Genomic DNA, 16,752 nt, shown 5'->3' with positions numbered 1-16,752 from the left:
CCTCTGAAGTACCCTTCCTCCCTACAGTTTCATATAGGAAAAAAATTAGTAATTCAACAGAGTATTACAAACAATTCATGGTTATGGAGTATACAATAAAAGGACAAACCACCCAAGGTTATTACCGCACTTAAATATCTCATTAGCACAACCAACATCATCTCGGATCTTATACTTTGACGAAAGCCAATATTATGTCAGAGATATAAACCCAGCCCTACACAGATAACACGATATACTTTATATTTACAGGTTGCGATGGATCCTCCAAAGAGAGGGAAAAAAAAAAAAAAGATAAAAGACAAAAGGGAATGGAAATATACACGTAGTTTTCGTTATCATATAAAAAAACTGAAGCAAAACTCTCATCATGATGTATCATTAAGCGCACTGCCAGAAAATGTGGGAGTCGACAGCGCCATAAGGAAAGAACGGCTTCATTTTGGATGTTGTCAGGCTTATGCGTCCTTGACAATACCCACCTTGGCAGCTCTCAAGACTCTGGAGTTCAAGACGTAACCTGACTGCTGCACGTGGAAGACGGTACCTGGCTCCTTGTCTGGCTGTGGGATCTCGAAGGTGGCTTCGTGCATGTTTGGGTCGAATGGTTCGCCGATTGGATTGATCTCCTCGATACCGTGTTTGCTCATGGTCTTGACAAAAATGTCCCTGGTCATCTTGACACCGTCGTACAAGTCCTTAACTTCCTTGTTGGCCTCCAAAATTTCTGGCTTGACGGCGTTCAAGGCGTGGCCGAAGTTGTCGATGGTCTCGATCAACTCTTTGGCAAACTTCTGCAAGGCAAAGTCCTTGGCCTTTTGGATTTCTCTCTTGGTGGTTTCCTGCAAGTTTCTGAAATCAGCAATGGCTCTGATGTAGTTATTCTTCATCTCGGCGGCTTCCTTGTCCTTGGCAGCGTACTTTTCTTGCAACGCATTGAACTGGATCTCGGCTTCAGACAAGGTTTCTTCTGGTTTAACTTCTTCGGCGGCCTTTTCAGAGTAGAAACGGGCAGAGCCGAAGGCACGGAAAGCTGGGGCGACGGTGACCGGGCGGATGGCAGCTTGACGAACGGCGGCTTGACGAATAGCAGTTCTAGCAATAGAGGCGAATAAAGAGGTTTGCATTCTGGAAAGGGTTGTATATGAAAAGGAAAGAGGCAAGGTTGAAGCGCTCAAAGATAAACTAGACGGTTTAAATGCAAGGGCGGGGGTGATTCGGGGTCGCCGTCGGATGCCCACCCTCGAATTTTTCAGCCCAGAGAAAAAAAAACCTTCCAGTACCTTCCCAAGGCTGGGCGTCGCACTACCAAAAATGCTCACAACCATAGTGACTCGTCCGATTTATAGCGAGAGAAATGATGTTCATTAGGGGTTTAGGTCCTAAGCATACGAACTAGAATGTATCGGTGAAAGCGTTTATTCTTGGGAATGCCAGGTTCATCCATGCCGCGTACTGAGAAGCGGAGTCCGCCATCTCGGGACCGGTTTATTTCGGCGGACTGAACGGAAAAACTGACAGGCAGTAAGTGCAGTGCATATGCCGATACCATAGTTTTGGCAGCGATGGACAGAGAAAACACCAGGTACAAACCAAGGGAACAAAGTGTTTTATTAAAATAGCAGATTGGAGTTGCTACCGCTTATAGGAAGGTACTTTTCATGCTAAGTTCCACCGAAGGGAGTAAAAGCACCGCCCAAAGTGACATGTAGCTGAATATTGCGGAAACGAAATACCTGTGGTTATGCAAAAGCTTGATGGGAGGCGGATAAGGGGACCCCCCTGGCAACTTTAAAGTCTCCTTCACAACTGAAGGCTAAGTTGTATGTGTTCGTAGATCAGAAGCACGACCAGGGTGCCATTTGCACGACTCTCCTAAAGTATGGCCCATCATCGATTAAAGATAATTTGTGACAGCTTGTATAATTTTTCCTTTCAATGAGACGTGTCCTAAGCAGAGCCTCAACCATCAGATACCAGCCCTAAACGATCAGCCAAGGTGCCCAATTATCAACGTTTTTCAGCAATTTCCCCTGTGCACAGGTCAAATGGTTGGTTTGCACCAAAGATATCTCGGGGTGTATGTGATAGTATAGAGAGCAAACCACCGATAAGCACATATAGTACCGGTTGTTTAGAAGATTTTAAGTTTCCTTTAAAACCATCTATGTCTACTCCGCTGTCAGAGGATGTACTGGAACCTTTGTTCCAGGACTGGTATGAAGCGCTTACTCTTTAAGCAATCTAAATCACCAGCCCATATAATCGATCTACAGGATCAATGCTTGGCCGACATTAAACGAAGATTGATTACGAAAAGCAAAAGCTAAGGAGTATAACATGATGCAACTTTAGAGTTACCAAGCATGTATGTCATTGTTATGTGGATCCTACCCAGAGGTCACACCCGGTAACTAGCTACGTGAATGAAACACCATTCACTAATCATTATTCTCGCTAAGGTTGCTATCGCCTAAGACACCGCGCACGGAAGGAAGCCTAACCCGTCTCCATTCGTCGTGAGATTCTGCTTTGGACAGCGATACACGCATAGGCAAGTCATCAGTAAGAGAGTAATAAAGACCAATGCCTACGGCGTGTGTATTCAGGCATAGCAAATCCCACCCATGGGGTTCAGGGCTTTGCAAACGGTTTGACCCGGCAAGACCGACCCCACCAAGCCAACTCCACGAATGTGGGATATCCAGAGGTACGGACACTCATGCGGCTGTGTTATACAGACTCTGCCCATCTAGCCCAAAGTGGCTGCATGGTGGGCCTTTTTCCTGTTTTCGTCTAGACAACAACACGGTTGATGCAAGGCGCGCACAGGGCTTCTAGCCTGCATGCTCCCGCTATATATAGCACAGCCTGTTTTGGCCTTAAAGCTCGTGTCGAGCTTGTGATACGGTGTACTTGTTTACGTGACACGTTCCTTCGTGCCCACCCATCCAGCGTCATTCTGGCATTGTTACTGTCTTGTTTGGTTTCCCCAGCTGAACGCCGCCACACTTGTGAAATTCCTGTGTACCCTGCAAGCTGTGCTCCATAACGCTCACGTGTTTATATATATTTTTTTCTCCCGCTTGTTTTGTTGTGACGTCGCAGTACAGCCCGATCTCACGCCCGCAAAACAGACCCGACAGTACAATAGAGACTAGACTTGCAACACAACGGGACTGCCGCGCCACTTTCATTGCCAACCACCCTTACCATTCTTTATCCCAGGGTATCGTAAATATATCCGAGAAACTGGAACCAGCCTTACATCCATTAAAGGCTTTCCAAAGATCTACGCGCCCACGGCTTACCCGCCGAAGTCTTTCCCACATATCTCCTTACGCCCAAGGGCTCCCCAAGATATTATCTGTTTCTAGCAAGCACCATTGCCATCAACAAGGTACTTGCCTCTTAACGCCAGATCTGCGAACGAACAGACCTGTATAGTCGCCTACCCAATCCCAGATTCTTGTACACCCGAATAACTCCGGAAATAGCCAAGCCACCTTAAAAAGTTCATCGGTACCCCATACTCAACCATGGGATACACAGAGTCAGAACACAGACCCACGGCTGCCGTGCCGCGGAAGATCCATCGCGAGGTGAGGTTCGGGGCGTACGTGCTCGGATCCACGCTCGGCGAGGGCGAGTTCGGCAAGGTCAAGCTTGGCTGGCGCAAGGATGGCCAGCAGCCATCGCAGGTGGCGATCAAGCTCATCAAGCGTGAGAACATTGTAAAAAACTCGGAGGCGGAGATCAAGATCCATCGCGAAATCAACAGTTTGAAGTTACTCAGCCACCCCAATATCGTCAAGCTTGTGGAGGTGATGAAGAGCGGCAAGTACATCGGCATTGTGCTTGAATACGCGTCGGGCGGTGAGCTCTTCGACTACATCCTCTCGCACAAGTGCTTGAAGGAGGATCTCGCGAAGAAGCTTTTTGCTCAGATGGTGAGCGGTATCGACTACATGCACTCTAAGGGCCTCGTGCACCGCGACTTGAAGTTGGAGAACATTTTGCTCGACAAGCACAAGAACGTGATCGTGTCGGACTTTGGCTTCGTCAACGCCTTCAATAGGGACAAGAACGACTTAATGAAGACGTCATGCGGCCTGCCGTGCTACGCGGCCCCGGAGCTCGTGTTGACCCAGTCGCCGTACCAGGGCACAAAAGTAGACGTGTGGTCGTTGGGCGTCATCATGTACGCGATGCTCGCCGGCTACTTGCCGTTCGACGATGACCCCGAGAACGAGGATGGCACGGATATTGTGCGCTTATACCATTACATCTGCAAGACGCCCTTGACGTTTCCGGAGTTTGTGTCGCCGCTAGCGAGAGACTTGTTGAGACGGATCATCGTGCCCGACCCGCGGAAGCGGATCTCCTTGCGCGATATCAAGTCCCATCCGTGGTTGGCCCAATACGCCGGCCTCTTGTCCATCACACACCAGGAGTTGGATCAGAGCTACCAGCTGAAGCCGAGCGAGCAGGCGTACAAGCGCTACTCTATGGGCGTGGAGCGCACCAGCTCCGCGTCGTTGGTCATGAACCGCAACGGGCGGTCGTACTCCACCCAGAACGTCTCTGGCCGCTTGTACTCCAACCCCTCGGCCCCGACAACCTCTGCTTCCGTCGCCAATGCCATCGTTATCCCACCAAGTCCGTCATTAAACTCGATCAACAGCGGTCTCTCCGCCAGCACCCCGAACAACGCCGGGGGATCGCCTACGTCGTCGCTTGAGCGCGACAGGCCGTCCACCGCGAGCATGTACTCGTCTGCTAGCATTGCGTTGAAGGCTGTGGTGGACCACGAGAACAACCTTGGCGTCGTGGCCGGTTCGACCCAGAGAATGCCCCTGCCGCCAATTCCACGCTCTACCACACACACCGGGAGCATCGCCAAGATCGTGGAGAGACACCGCCGAAGCCCTAGCAGCGACGATACCCGCCGCAGTCTGCCAACCGCACCTCCGCAAACCGCTGGCTCGCAGATCTCGCAGACATCCTCCAAGTTGCCTGCATCGGGTAAGAAACCCAGACCGACCTCGTACCACCCTTCGTCTTCCACTCACGACCATAGTCTTGCGATTGACTACCTTAAACTGCTTCCTCCGCTTCTGAACCAGTTTAAAGCCCGTGAAGTCTCGCCGTCAGCTATCCCCGAGGGTTTCGAAACCCCAGAGAGGGTACCAAGGACTACCCCGAGCAAGCCTAGCGAGGTTTTGGATGAGGCCAAACCCAACGACATAATCGTCGCGGACGAGACCAGAGGCGACGCTTTCTTGGATGAGAGCAAGCGCAATTCATTGATGCACTTTATCGAGGAGAAGATGGACTCCCTTGAGGTTAACAAGGAGATTAACGTGAATTTACAGCCCGGCGTCAGTTTGACTGGATACAAGTCCAGATCCACCCCCGAGCCCCCGTCCGACGACACCACTATGGTGGTCTCTGGGGAGAACACGTTGTTGGAGAGCGATGCTCAGCTCGACGACGTGTTCCGTCGCGGTGGATCACGTCCGGCGTCGCTGAAGATTCAGTCCCAGAAGTCTACCGCTGCTACTGACAGAGGCGTGGAGGAAGCCAAGCCCGACGCCCCCAAGGAGGCCAAGAAGAAGAACCGGTTCAGTTTATTGAGCTTCTACAGCTCGTCGCCGCCTGCCACCACCCCCGAAAGACGGGCATCACGGAAGGTGTTGGAGCCGTCCAGTGACGTCAATGTTATGAATCTGGATAGCGAGAAGCTTCTGCCGCAATCTGCCCCCAATGTTAGCCCAGCAAAGAAACGCATTCCCTCGGCCTCCCTGGCTCCGTCCCGAGCGTCTATTTCGAGTGCGAGGATTGCTTCTGGCGAGTCCACCGCTTCCACCAAGGACGCGTCTGCCGCCAGAAAGGTGATGGACTTTTTCAAGAGACGGAGCATGAGAGCGTAATTGAGATAAGGAGCCTCTGACTATCCTTCTTTGGTCTCTCAGGCTGATAGAGGGAGGGGGGAATATCCCAAAGGGGTTACCTCAATGACAATACCCTTTGTCACTTGGTTTCTATTCTTTTGTACACATTTGTAATTCCGTCGTTACCTGCATCTACCCCTAATACCTTTATCTTTTTCTTTTGTTTTGGTTGCTTTTAATGACACGATTTTGACAGATATGTGTTCCTTGTAGATGAACCGCGCCAGAAGGTACGAATCAAGCTGGGAGACAGGATTCCTAATCCCAGCCAGGAAAATAGAATAGACGGGTACGTAAGACGTTTGACTGGCTACGTATATGGCTTATACGATCGTGTGCTGGCACTTGAAAATGAAACGTATCTGATGGTTTATTCGGCCCGAAGGAAATCATAAATAAATAAATAAAAGTATACAAGTTACAGAAAACTGTATATAAGCCTCAGAAAACTGTACAAGAACACACATACAGCATACAGACTTTTGGAAGAACAACACGGTGCTACCCAGACTCCAGTCGAGGCTAGGGTTATCGCGAGGCTCATGGATGCAAACATTTTTCAGCCTAGCGGTCAGTTTAGTACTGTTGGCCACCGAAGTAACCGTTGAAGGTCCATCTTCTTCTGCGCTTATCGATGACGTTCCAGGTGGAGGAGGTCTTGAATCTCTCAGGGGCGGTAGGCTCCTGAGACTGGCCTCTCCAGTACCCAGTCAATCTGAAGTCTCTCTGCATCAAGTGCTGTTCAAAGAGGTTCCCTCTGTACACCATTCTTCTTGGTCTCTTGCCGGTTTCGAGCCCACGCAAAGTACCCATACAAGTACCGGCAGCAGTCAAAAACTGTTCCTGTTAGTATATGTCATGGGAAGCACGAAGCGGCTGAAAATAAGGGCTATACATACTCCGACCATCAAGGTGTACGGGAGAAAGGCCTCAAATGGAATCATTTTGTGTAGTGTTGTGTAATGATTACGGTGGTGAGAGGAGACATCGATTAAAAGCGCATATAATTACTTGATTTTCATTTGTTCAAATCGGTAGGACTCAAGGGCTGCGTAACCCGGGTGCGCACGACCTGCTATTGTAGAGGTAGCTCAGATTAGCGAGTGTATAAATATTGGAGGTTGTAAAGGGTAATTGCCGGTGAATGGTGTAGATTTTTAGAGGGAAGTATAAGATCTAGTTACTAGCTCAAATGGATCAAGCCATGCGTACCTGATGAACACCATGGTGTAGTTTATTTTATATCCAGAAAAGGAGAGACTTTAATAACTAAAATACACTCACTTCTATCCAGTCCTTTTATACAATTCTTTTCAATACAGCATCTTACAATACAATTTATCTTTCAATATAGTTTTTTTTTTTTTTTTTTTTTAATAAAACCCTTTTTCCTATACCTAGTCCTTGTATGATATATGCCAGCTACATATTCAAGCGCCGCTTTAGCTCCTTCAACAGTAAAACCCATGTCAATACCCAACAACGGCGACGTATTTCTCGTCGCTAACACTGAATTGTTAATATTAGACACATACCATACTAGCTTATCGAATATTGTTGGTATTATCGTAAACCCGGGCCATTTAGACATTAGTCCAACTTCCGCTAGTAACTCGACTCTAGGATTGAAATACCCACCTATGAGTCCGAACTAGAACCCTCGGTTAAAATATTTCATACTTTTGCTTGGTTCTTTATTTTCATTTATTTGAATCTAGAAATTATTTTTATATATACAAGAATGGCCGGGGCTCATACTAGGCGTAAATCGTCATGTCGTACGTAAGATGAGAGATCATGGATGGACCATCTGTGCCTCTACCGAGCTGTAAGATTAGTTTCCAGCTTCCCAGTTCCTCACGGCGTCATCAATATTACACCAATATTTGAATTTGGCACACTCATAAATGGCACTTTCATAGTCCTTTGCCTGGAAGAAGGCGTCGATTCTGGCAATGCTCTCTTGCATCCTGGTATCGTTTTCGCGCTTGAATTCGGCCAACTCGGCCTCTTTAGTAATACACTCCAAGTTCTCATGGATGTCCAACACGTCCATCAAGAAAGTCTTGTCTTTTGTGAGGATCTTCTTGGCAAGGTCTGCATCGTTCGTCAAGTCGATTTGGATCTCCTGTGGGATGGTTGTCTTGATAATGTACTGGGCTCTGCTCAACGGCTCCTTCAACGTATTATACGCCTTGTTTAGCAACGTAGAGACGTCTTCAGAGGCAGCTTCGGACAGCACGGTATCATCGGAAAGGGAGCCCAAGATATCCGGATGGTGTTGTGCCTGGAGTGCTCTGAACTCCTTCCGCAATTTCTTCAAGTCCACGTCTTTGTACGAGGTTGCTGGCGGAAACCGGCCGCCTGGAAACGTTTTGGGAAAAAGCTGGAAGTAGTTCTGGGTGGACTGAAATCTGAACCCAGAGAGCCTTGGGATAGGTGTGAGACCACGGATGAATGGGAGCATGCTGATCCGAGAATGAGTCTATGGTGTAGGAGAATTGTGACAAGTTGCGGGGTGGATGTTATCCGATATATGAATGCCATGTCGGAAGGTTATCCGGCATACTACCAATGGGGTTCTCAATGTAGTTAGATATGGGCATTGACCTTTTTATTAGATGAACCACATTTGGTCTGGGGCTATAACTATTTCCCATGATCGGGATTGACCTCTTTTATTGATCTATCGTGGAACCATGCTACGAATCAGTCCTCGCGAAATGGGTTAAGGTTAATGCTGGAAGCCCCATCTATACAATTAAATAGCTAGGTTTAGTTCATTAGCATAGAGTGCCGGATACCTCTCCCACTCCCTTTTCGTTGGGCATATATAATGACGTCGATAAGTCATTTGTGCTAGATGTTTCCATAAAAACATAGTAGAAATATAACTAAGCCAGAGCATGGAAAGCAAACTACAGAGTGGTGTAACACCAGGTAATTCTTCATCCTGGATGTATACTCTCCTTGCACCCCAAGGCTATCTTAGCGCCATACCTAAAACCATTTCAAGATAATCTAGAAATAAATGGGCGTTGCAGACAGAAACCCCAACCTGTCTCTTAGTTCCTTTTCTCGGCCTCGAGCAACTTCCGCTCGACCTCACCCTTCCAGCCCTTCTTCTTCTGTCTCTCCTCGTACGCAAGTCTGTTGACCAAGACACGCTCGACGATAGCCTCGGTGCTGATGTCGCTGTAGCGATGCTCACCGAGCTTCTCATTCAAGCCCAAGTCGCGCACATCGTGGTACGGGTCCACAAACTGTTTGCCCACCTGGATGGCCTCGGAAGTCGGTCCGTGGAAGATCTTCTTGACGCTCCCTACGGCGGACAACAAGCCAAGGTACTCCTTGGTTGGCGCAGATGGGGCACCCACGACGATCCCATCCACGTATGCGCACTGCAACACACACAACGCACGCTCCACCACATTCATGATAGGGTAGTTGATCCCCTTGTTCAGGTTTACCGCGCGGTCATCGTGTACGCCAGCCACCACCGCACAACCCGCGGCGCGCGCGCGAAGGTGAATGAGGCGCAACGCCTCGATGTGTCCGGGGTTGAACAAGTCAAACCCACCGTCCGTATAGTAGATTCCATTAGCCAAGAGGGCCGAAGTCTGGGGTGATGGTTGGATCACTGTCTGGAGATTTTTAGCCGTTGCGAAAGCCACGATAGAGCCGGGGGTCAAGCCGTCATAGCAGGTGGCGTAGCTCTTAAATTGGGATAAAACCTCGGCGCTGTAAAGTGCATGTATAGGCTCATTTGAAAGTGAAGATTTCCCGTCAGACAAGATGGCTTTACCCTCAACCGAGGAGCTTCCCTCGCTACTCTCTGGGAGCTCCTTGAGACTCGCAATATGATGACTCTTGGTAAACAACAACATTCTCCCAACCAAGTCCGTCGTGCTGATCCCCTGGGTGCGTTTCACCACCAAAAACCGCCCCATATCCTTCACTGCCTTGTAGCAGTCCTCGCCTGAAGCGTCCGTGGTGATGTCATCACCGTGCACAACGTACTGGCACCCATAATCGTCCATCACCTGTGGATCCGTGACGTACGGGGACGAGGAAACCACATGGTTTGACCACTTGCAGGCCTCCACCGCCAACACACGCTCGTCCAAGTGCATCACCACCGGCCCCTTGTTGAAGGCAATGTCCTCGTCCGAGTGCACGCCCACAAAGAGTTCCTTCCCGAGCTGTTTTGCCTGGAGCATCGCACCCGCATGCCCGTGATGGGCAAAATCGAAGCAGCCATCGACCCAGATCTTTTCCTTGGATAATTGAACCATGTTTATATGTTTGAGCAGTAATTGAAGTGGCCACGTTGTACCTGGTTACATACTAATATGCGGCGCGGAAGCTGGCAGACACAGGGCACGTGACGTGAAAGGGCTCTCTCGGATGCGAGCGAGGGGCTGGACAGGTTCTGAGAGATTCCAACCTTTAAACTAAATTTTGCCAATCGCTTGTCATTAAGAATCCAATTTGATGGGTCAAATATCTATTGTATTCAACTAGCTATAGCACACCAGCTACTATTTGGCACAAAAGAGGGTAAACGAGACCACCTGAGCGTCTTGTAATTTTTACAATGCGCAATTCTGCTCAGCCTGGGGGATGAGGCCCCCCACACATGAATTAGCGTGGACCCCAGGTTTATAATTTGGACAAATACCTAGAGTTCCTGGAGCTTTCTATGTAGACAACTCAAATCCACTCCCTTTGCTCAAAAGTTAAATACTATTAATCTACTATGATAGGTTCACTTAAACGAAGACTCAGTCCGATACTGGTGGTAACGACCTCCTTCATGGTTTGGGATCATCACCATAAAAAACCAGTTAGTTTTGACAAACACACACTTAATTTGCACTACACCGACTAAGTTCCTGACTTCTGGGACGGGAATAATGAGCTCGTTGGCTCGACTTGAGATCTAGACCGATAATGCTCTCGTTAACCTCCGCACCGAGGGTCATACACCACCGAAAACTCCAGCACATGTAACAGTACCAGGACTCGAATTCTAGGGCTATACCCTCCGTAGGTAGCCGGCCTTCCTTGCAAAGCTTATTCCTTATCATTGGGGGGGGGGGGGGGGGGGGGGGGGGCGTTGTGTCACCCTCCCCATCAGCCAGTTGGATACCATTGACAGTGGCTGTATAGCAGCATATCCCCTTGGGGGCTGCCGCACCTGGGAGTACACCCTGGACTAGTCTATCCATCTTTCAGCTGTTAATTGGCTTGTAACAGTCTTCGGCTATTAAAACCTGTAACTAGTTTTCCAAAGTCGGGAATTCCTTCACCTTGAACTAGCCTGTCTCCCAGCACCTCCGGACAAACTTTGCCATATCAACCTCCTTTGCCCGCTGCCCCGCCACCCACGGGTGACTCAGCAACATCTGCTTCGGACTGGCACGTTTTGCGGGATTCTTCTCCAAACAGTACGCAATAAACGATTTAAACAGCCGGCTCCACTTGATCTCCGCTTCATCTTCCAAGCGTGGCGTAAACTCCATTATGGCCGTGAGCAACTCGAGTGGCATCAACGGAATTGTCTTATCCGAGTCATCCTCCGCCTTTTCAAAGTACGGGAATCTTCCCTGAGCAACCTCAAGTAACGTCACCCCAAGCGACCAGACGTCGCTCGTCACGGTGTATTGTTTCCCCTCAATCCGCTCCGGGGCCATATAGTATGAGGTTCCGGTAAACGTACTGGCAAGAGAGTTGACCACCTCGCCCGAAACCCCAAAGTCACAGAGCTTCACCTCGCCCGAATCGTTGAGCAAGATGTTCTGGGGCTTGATGTCCCTGTGGATGATCTTGCGGTCATGGAGATACGATAACCCTTCAAGCACGGAGATGGCTATCTTGCCCAAAACCTTCTCGCCGATACGGCCGCCAAACTCTTTGACACGCTTGTAGATTGCGTCGAGCGACCGCCCGCCCATATACTCCATGGCGATGCAGATGACGGAGTCACGCTCGTTGATGAAGGTGCCATAATAACGGACAATGTGCGGCGAGTGGCACGTCTTGTTGAACTGGAGCTCGCGGACGATCTGGCGCTGCGTGGAGGGGTCAGTGGCAACAATGGTCTTGAGCGCAAAGATGAGTGAGCCGTGACGGAGTTTGCACCGGCTGACCGCACCGCCCGCGCCCTCACCTAGGGTCCCGAGGTCGAGAATCGCTCCAGTCTGGGCGACCCGCCGCCAGCCCTCTTCGTCTAGGCCTTCCACATCTGGAGCCAGCGGAAACAGAGACTGGGAAGACAGAGCCAATAGGAGTCCCAGCGGATATGTCTTGAGGTTATCATGGTAAGTGTAGTTCTTTTCGTCGCTGCTGGAGGTGGGCGGCGTGAGGTTCGGCGAGGCGTTCTCGCCCGAGAGCGAGCTGTCACTCGTCTGGCGCGCGTGTACCGGGTGCGCGCGGAATGCGGGTGACGCAGGTGCGGGTGAGATGTTTTGGAAGTTGAGCGTGAGGAGCGGTTTGGGGCGCGGGCGGGCTTTTCCACTGGGGAACAGCGTAGGGAGAGCCGTCGAGAGCGGCGGTAGCTTTGGCTTGCCGCTCGTGTCTGGCCTTATGTTGCCAAAAGGTGATGTCATGTGGTATATGCCAGGTAAATGATGGCACCAGAGTATGCTCAAATAATGTCTGACTGGGGTTTGGGCTCTTTCTGGGTATCAAATCAGGGCTCTGAATCGCAAGCTTTGGTATTTCTTCCAGTTTTTACGCCGCTTTGACTATGTAGGCTGAATCAAATTAAGCTCTGATGAAATTGGATATCTTCGGCTTGGGCAAGACAATCGGATGGTGCTAGATGGCGATGAACTCTGAATGGCTTCGGCTATCCAGATATTTGTGAGATGTCCAGATATCTCGCTAGTCTCAATCTGTCACTTTAACCACTGTAGTGCGTGGGTAGTAGTCCCCCTACCAGAGGCAGTTGAGAGGCGCCTTGTTAGCCCAGCCCATAGCCTGAAGCTTAAGCGAAAAGCAACAGCATAGGGAAAATTTGGCGCAGGATGGCGTCACGTGAAGTAGCCTCTGGCGTCGGCCTATGCATGAATTCCAGATCGGAACTGGGCTAATGCAGAGACGACGCACGTACATGCGGTGAGTGTAGTCGCTTAGTCAGAGATGACATCGGGATATTAGCTTTGAAGTTAGAATAAGCGAGTGGAAGTGATAAATACTGTTATTCGTGATTTGGTGAAAATTAGTGCAATTCATGTCCCGGTGGAATTAAAACCATGGGGCTTAATTTTTGAATGGTTAATCTAACAGTTTTATATTTACCAGCCCAGTATCAGTTCCTAGCATTACAAATCGAGCCCGTTTACCTTTGACACTGGTCCAGTTCCTAATATAACTATCTATTCTACACCGATGATTACCTTTAATTGATCTCTGACTCATCAACAAATTGCCAAAAAAACCCGTTAGCCCGTAGCTACGCCCTACTTTAGGTACTTTCATCACCCAAATTCGAATACTTTAAACTTGCAAATTCAACTTCAAGGTTGGAGTTAACCCAGGTCGGAAAAATATGCAAACTTAGCTATGCTTAGACCCTAGGGCGGTTTAGATTTGGCTTCGCCATAACATACGTACAAATAAACCAACCAATTTTAACTTCACAGCTCGCCACGGCAGCACCCATTAACAAAAGCACCTACACCTAGGTTCCATACCGATTCATAAATCATATACAAATCCTATTTGGCCTTTTTCGCCGCCTTTTTGGCCTTTACTGCCTTTTTCTTCGGCTTGCCCTGCTTGATCAACTTGTCTTTGGCAAAATCAATCTTGTCGTCACTTTCCTCCTCTTCCTCCTTATCACTCTTGGCCGTATCATCCTCCACAACATCCTCGTAGTCCACGGTGGCACTTCTCGCGGCAGCTACGGAATTACCCGTCTTATAAATCACGACGGGATGGGTCATCGAGTTGTACTTTCTCGTGAACCCCGACTTGGTTGCGGCCGGAATTCCGTTCAAGATGTTATTCGTACCCACGCGCATCTCTATCAAATAGTCCCAGTCCTCCTTCGAAAGGTAGTAGTGATCCAACGTTTCAATCACCTCGTCGATGCCCGCCAGTCCATTTGCGAGCAACGGATGCGTGAGTTTTGCGGTCAACGCCGGAAGATACTCCAAGCGCAACTGAGTCTTGTCGGTAGACGTGCGAAGGCGTGTATGATACTGCAATTCCTGGAGAATGCGTGTGAACTTCATCTGGCGCGAGTTTTGGCCCAACCAGCCCGCAAAGTTGATGCGTGACGTAACGTTGCCAGCAACAAAGCTACCAGGACGCACTGACGACATCACTGCATGGAATGGAAGGAGCGACCACTGCTGCTCGCCGCTGCGGATCAACGAGTTGACTATGTCCGACTCTGAAATGGAGTCTGCCGCGCGCGTCACCAACTCCAAGTGCGCGCGCGCACTCGTTGCGCGTGCCGGCCTGGTGTTGAGGTAGTTTTCCTGCATCATGATCGGGGTAAATTCGATATCGTTAAAATAGAGCTCAATCTTCGAGTTAAGCGACACCTGGGAGTTTTCATGGTACAAGCCCCCGGAAAGCAACCTCCCCGTGATTTCAAACGGCTGCAACGCCACGTGTTTCGCCCACAGCTTCGTGATTTCAGCCAGGTTGTCAAACCCAATCGCCTTCTGGGTTTTAGAAACCGTCGACAAAAGGTTGATCATCTGGCGGATATCGTTGTGGGTGCACTCGACAAGCTGCCCAATCACGTTGGGATCCAAAGAAATGCCCTCGCGGTGCGCGATGGTCATCAAGCGGCCCTTGACCGCATTTGTGTCCGGTCTCCGGAACGGAATATCGAGCGTTGTGCGGTCGAACGTACGCATCTTTGGCAACAGCCTGTCGTTGCAGATGAGAATCATTGGCATTTTTGTCACGCGACAGAATGCCGAGAGCTGGCCGGCGCCGCCTCGATCACCGGAAGACATACCATCAACTTCGTCCATGATCACACAGAATTTCTTGTTGTTAGCATTGACCACATCATTGTTATGGGAAAAGAAACCCACGACAGACGTGTTGCTGAGCACATCCTTGAGATTCGCGTGAAGAAGCGACTTGCTCCGCACGTCCGACGCGTTCTTTTCCAAGACATCGTACCCAAGCGACTTTGCAACAAGGTGCGCGGCGGACGTTTTGCCGATCCCAGGCGGCCCGCTGATCAAGCAGGCACGGAATACCCCGGATCCGTCGGGGCCCGGGTCCTTGAAATCGGCCTTTGCATACTCTGACCAGTTCGTGAGCCACATGCGGAGCTTGGCAATGGAGCCTTTGTTACCACAGAGTTGGTTGAGATCCGTGGGCGCGTACTTGGTTGTCCACAACTTTTCGCTGCTGGGGATTACACGGCGGGCGGGTTCAGCACGCACACTCAGACTGGCACGCGCAGCGTCTGCACGGACGGCTGCTTCTTCTTCTTCGCGCGCGCGCTCTGCTGCCTCCACGCGGACGGCTTCCGCGATGATCTTGGCCTCTTCCTTCTCACGCTTCTGTTTTGTCTTCTGCGCTGCCTCGCCATCACCCCCGTCGATGGGCATACCGCGGATGAGCTGGATGAACCCGTCTTCCGTGATGGCCTTGATTTTGAGCGACTTGATCTTCTTGACCTTGGACGGACCAGCTTCATCGCCGAGAACCACTACGCTGGTTTTCCCCGAGATGGACTTGGTGACCTTTGCGCCGTAGCGCTTTGCGAGCGCTTCTGCAGCGTCACGCTCAAGGGTCGGAAGGACACCGGTGAAGACCATCGTAAGGCCGTTGAGACAGTTGGGCGAGCCTTCTGGAAGGGGCGTTTCACCCAGGGGTTGGGGGAGCGTTGCCTGGCGGGCCTTGAAGTCGCGGAAGGACTTTCCGGTGGTGTCTTCATCCTCCGGAAGATCCGCATTAGGGATGGTGAGGAGGATGTCCTCGGCAGTGACGCCGCCTGTGGTGGCAGTGACGGGTTTAGTCGCGGGCTTAGCCGCAGGTTTAGCCTTCGCTACTGGCTTAGTTACAGGCTTCGCCGCTGGCTCAACTTCCACGTTTGGCTCCAGCACGGCAGGCTCCGTCTGCAGATACTTTTTCTCAATCACGTCCAACATTTCAACATCATCGTCGTCAAAATCATCGTCAAAATCGTCAAAATCCTCTTCCTTAGGTTTAAAATCGTCACTAGCGTCGCTCATTGCCTCATCCGAGTCCATGCTGACCACAGTCAGCGGTTTCAGCCTCGCCACGCGGGTCCGGGTGGATCTGGCACCGAAGTACTCCGCAGCATCTGTTGGCTCGAGCTTCTCTGTCTTTTGTTGCTTGGTTGGCGGGGTTGGAGGCGAGGAACTTTCAGCCATGTCATCCTCAGAGTCGGATTCGATGACGCGTCTCTTGGACTTGGGCTCGGCCTTAGGCTTGGCCTTGGGCTTGGCCTTCATTGTGACCGGCTTTCCTACGGGCTGGAGTATTAGTATCAAGAAACAGACGTGTTAGAATTAGAGACACCGAACAAAGAGTTAGTTGGAAACATGTCCATAATCCTTCTCTGGGATGGGCTTTCCGAAACTACCTTTGGCTGCCCAATCAAGAACATACCTTCTTTGGCGCATTGCCGAAAAAGTCTCTGATATCAACCATTTTGGTCTAGTAGGCTGGTAGTATGTGAGACATAAGAGACGCGTACAAAAGGGGTTGATGGAAATATTTTCTGGCCGCAACGCGTCATGGTAGGGAGCGCGCGTGCGTGTAATAACCAGAGAACCACGACTATCCGAAG

At 50.2% G+C, this 16,752-nt stretch overlaps 9 protein-coding genes across 9 annotated transcripts; 1 reads left to right on the top strand and 8 right to left on the bottom strand.

Moving 5' to 3' along the window:
• Nucleotides 1-458: 458 nt before the first annotated feature.
• MGE1 (Mge1p) lies at nt 459-1,127 on the bottom strand (the record flags this gene model as incomplete). Its single annotated transcript, XM_019130908.1, has 2 exons — nt 459-1,033; nt 1,070-1,127. 2 exons carry the CDS (start codon nt 1,125-1,127, stop codon nt 459-461), a joined length of 633 nt encoding a protein of 210 aa, XP_018982978.1.
• A 1,772-nt stretch (nt 1,128-2,899) lies between these two features.
• Nucleotides 2,900-3,377, bottom strand: BABINDRAFT_96881 (uncharacterized protein). Its single transcript, XM_019133006.1, has one exon. The coding sequence runs from the start codon at nt 3,195-3,197 to the stop codon at nt 2,958-2,960; it is 240 nt and encodes a 79-aa protein (XP_018982977.1). The 5' UTR covers nt 3,198-3,377; the 3' UTR covers nt 2,900-2,957.
• Nucleotides 3,378-3,563: 186 nt separating this feature from the next.
• On the top strand, nt 3,564-5,069 carry BABINDRAFT_24512 (protein kinase; the record flags this gene model as incomplete). Its single annotated transcript, XM_019131330.1, has 1 exon — nt 3,564-5,069. A coding segment is annotated over one exon (1,506 nt), but the record flags the coding sequence as incomplete, so codon positions are not given.
• Nucleotides 5,070-6,392: 1,323 nt separating this feature from the next.
• On the bottom strand, nt 6,393-6,881 carry BABINDRAFT_163363 (uncharacterized protein). The gene is made up of 2 exons (XM_019129868.1): nt 6,854-6,881; nt 6,393-6,791 (listed from the first exon to the last, which is right to left on the bottom strand). Exons 1-2 carry the CDS (start codon nt 6,860-6,862, stop codon nt 6,531-6,533), a joined length of 270 nt encoding a protein of 89 aa, XP_018982975.1. The 5' UTR covers nt 6,863-6,881; the 3' UTR covers nt 6,393-6,530.
• Nucleotides 6,882-7,788: 907 nt separating this feature from the next.
• Nucleotides 7,789-8,421, bottom strand: BABINDRAFT_9984 (J-type chaperone; the record flags this gene model as incomplete). Its single annotated transcript, XM_019133052.1, has 1 exon — nt 7,789-8,421. One exon carries the CDS (start codon nt 8,419-8,421, stop codon nt 7,789-7,791), a length of 633 nt encoding a protein of 210 aa, XP_018982974.1.
• A 189-nt stretch (nt 8,422-8,610) lies between these two features.
• MUQ1 (ethanolamine-phosphate cytidylyltransferase) lies at nt 8,611-10,220 on the bottom strand. Its single transcript, XM_019129867.1, has one exon. The coding sequence runs from the start codon at nt 10,172-10,174 to the stop codon at nt 9,020-9,022; it is 1,155 nt and encodes a 384-aa protein (XP_018982973.1). The 5' UTR covers nt 10,175-10,220; the 3' UTR covers nt 8,611-9,019.
• Nucleotides 10,221-10,462: 242 nt separating this feature from the next.
• BABINDRAFT_163361 (uncharacterized protein) lies at nt 10,463-11,067 on the bottom strand. Its single transcript, XM_019129866.1, has one exon. The coding sequence runs from the start codon at nt 11,042-11,044 to the stop codon at nt 10,823-10,825; it is 222 nt and encodes a 73-aa protein (XP_018982972.1). The 5' UTR covers nt 11,045-11,067; the 3' UTR covers nt 10,463-10,822.
• MKK2 (mitogen-activated protein kinase kinase) lies at nt 11,046-12,880 on the bottom strand. The gene has a single exon (XM_019129865.1). It carries the CDS (start codon nt 12,563-12,565, stop codon nt 11,273-11,275), a length of 1,293 nt encoding a protein of 430 aa, XP_018982971.1. The 5' UTR covers nt 12,566-12,880; the 3' UTR covers nt 11,046-11,272.
• Nucleotides 12,881-13,439: 559 nt separating this feature from the next.
• On the bottom strand, nt 13,440-16,592 carry RFC1 (replication factor C subunit 1). The gene is made up of 2 exons (XM_019129864.1): nt 16,572-16,592; nt 13,440-16,435 (listed from the first exon to the last, which is right to left on the bottom strand). Exon 2 carries the CDS (start codon nt 16,412-16,414, stop codon nt 13,679-13,681), a length of 2,736 nt encoding a protein of 911 aa, XP_018982970.1. The 5' UTR covers nt 16,415-16,435; nt 16,572-16,592; the 3' UTR covers nt 13,440-13,678.
• Nucleotides 16,593-16,752: the final 160 nt, after the last annotated feature.

Source organism: Babjeviella inositovora, assembly GCF_001661335.1.
Source record: "Babjeviella inositovora NRRL Y-12698 unplaced genomic scaffold BABINscaffold_14, whole genome shotgun sequence".
In the NCBI taxonomy this organism is placed as follows: Eukaryota; Fungi; Ascomycota; class Pichiomycetes; order Serinales; genus Babjeviella; species Babjeviella inositovora.
This window is presented reverse-complemented; position numbering and strand designations above follow the sequence as displayed.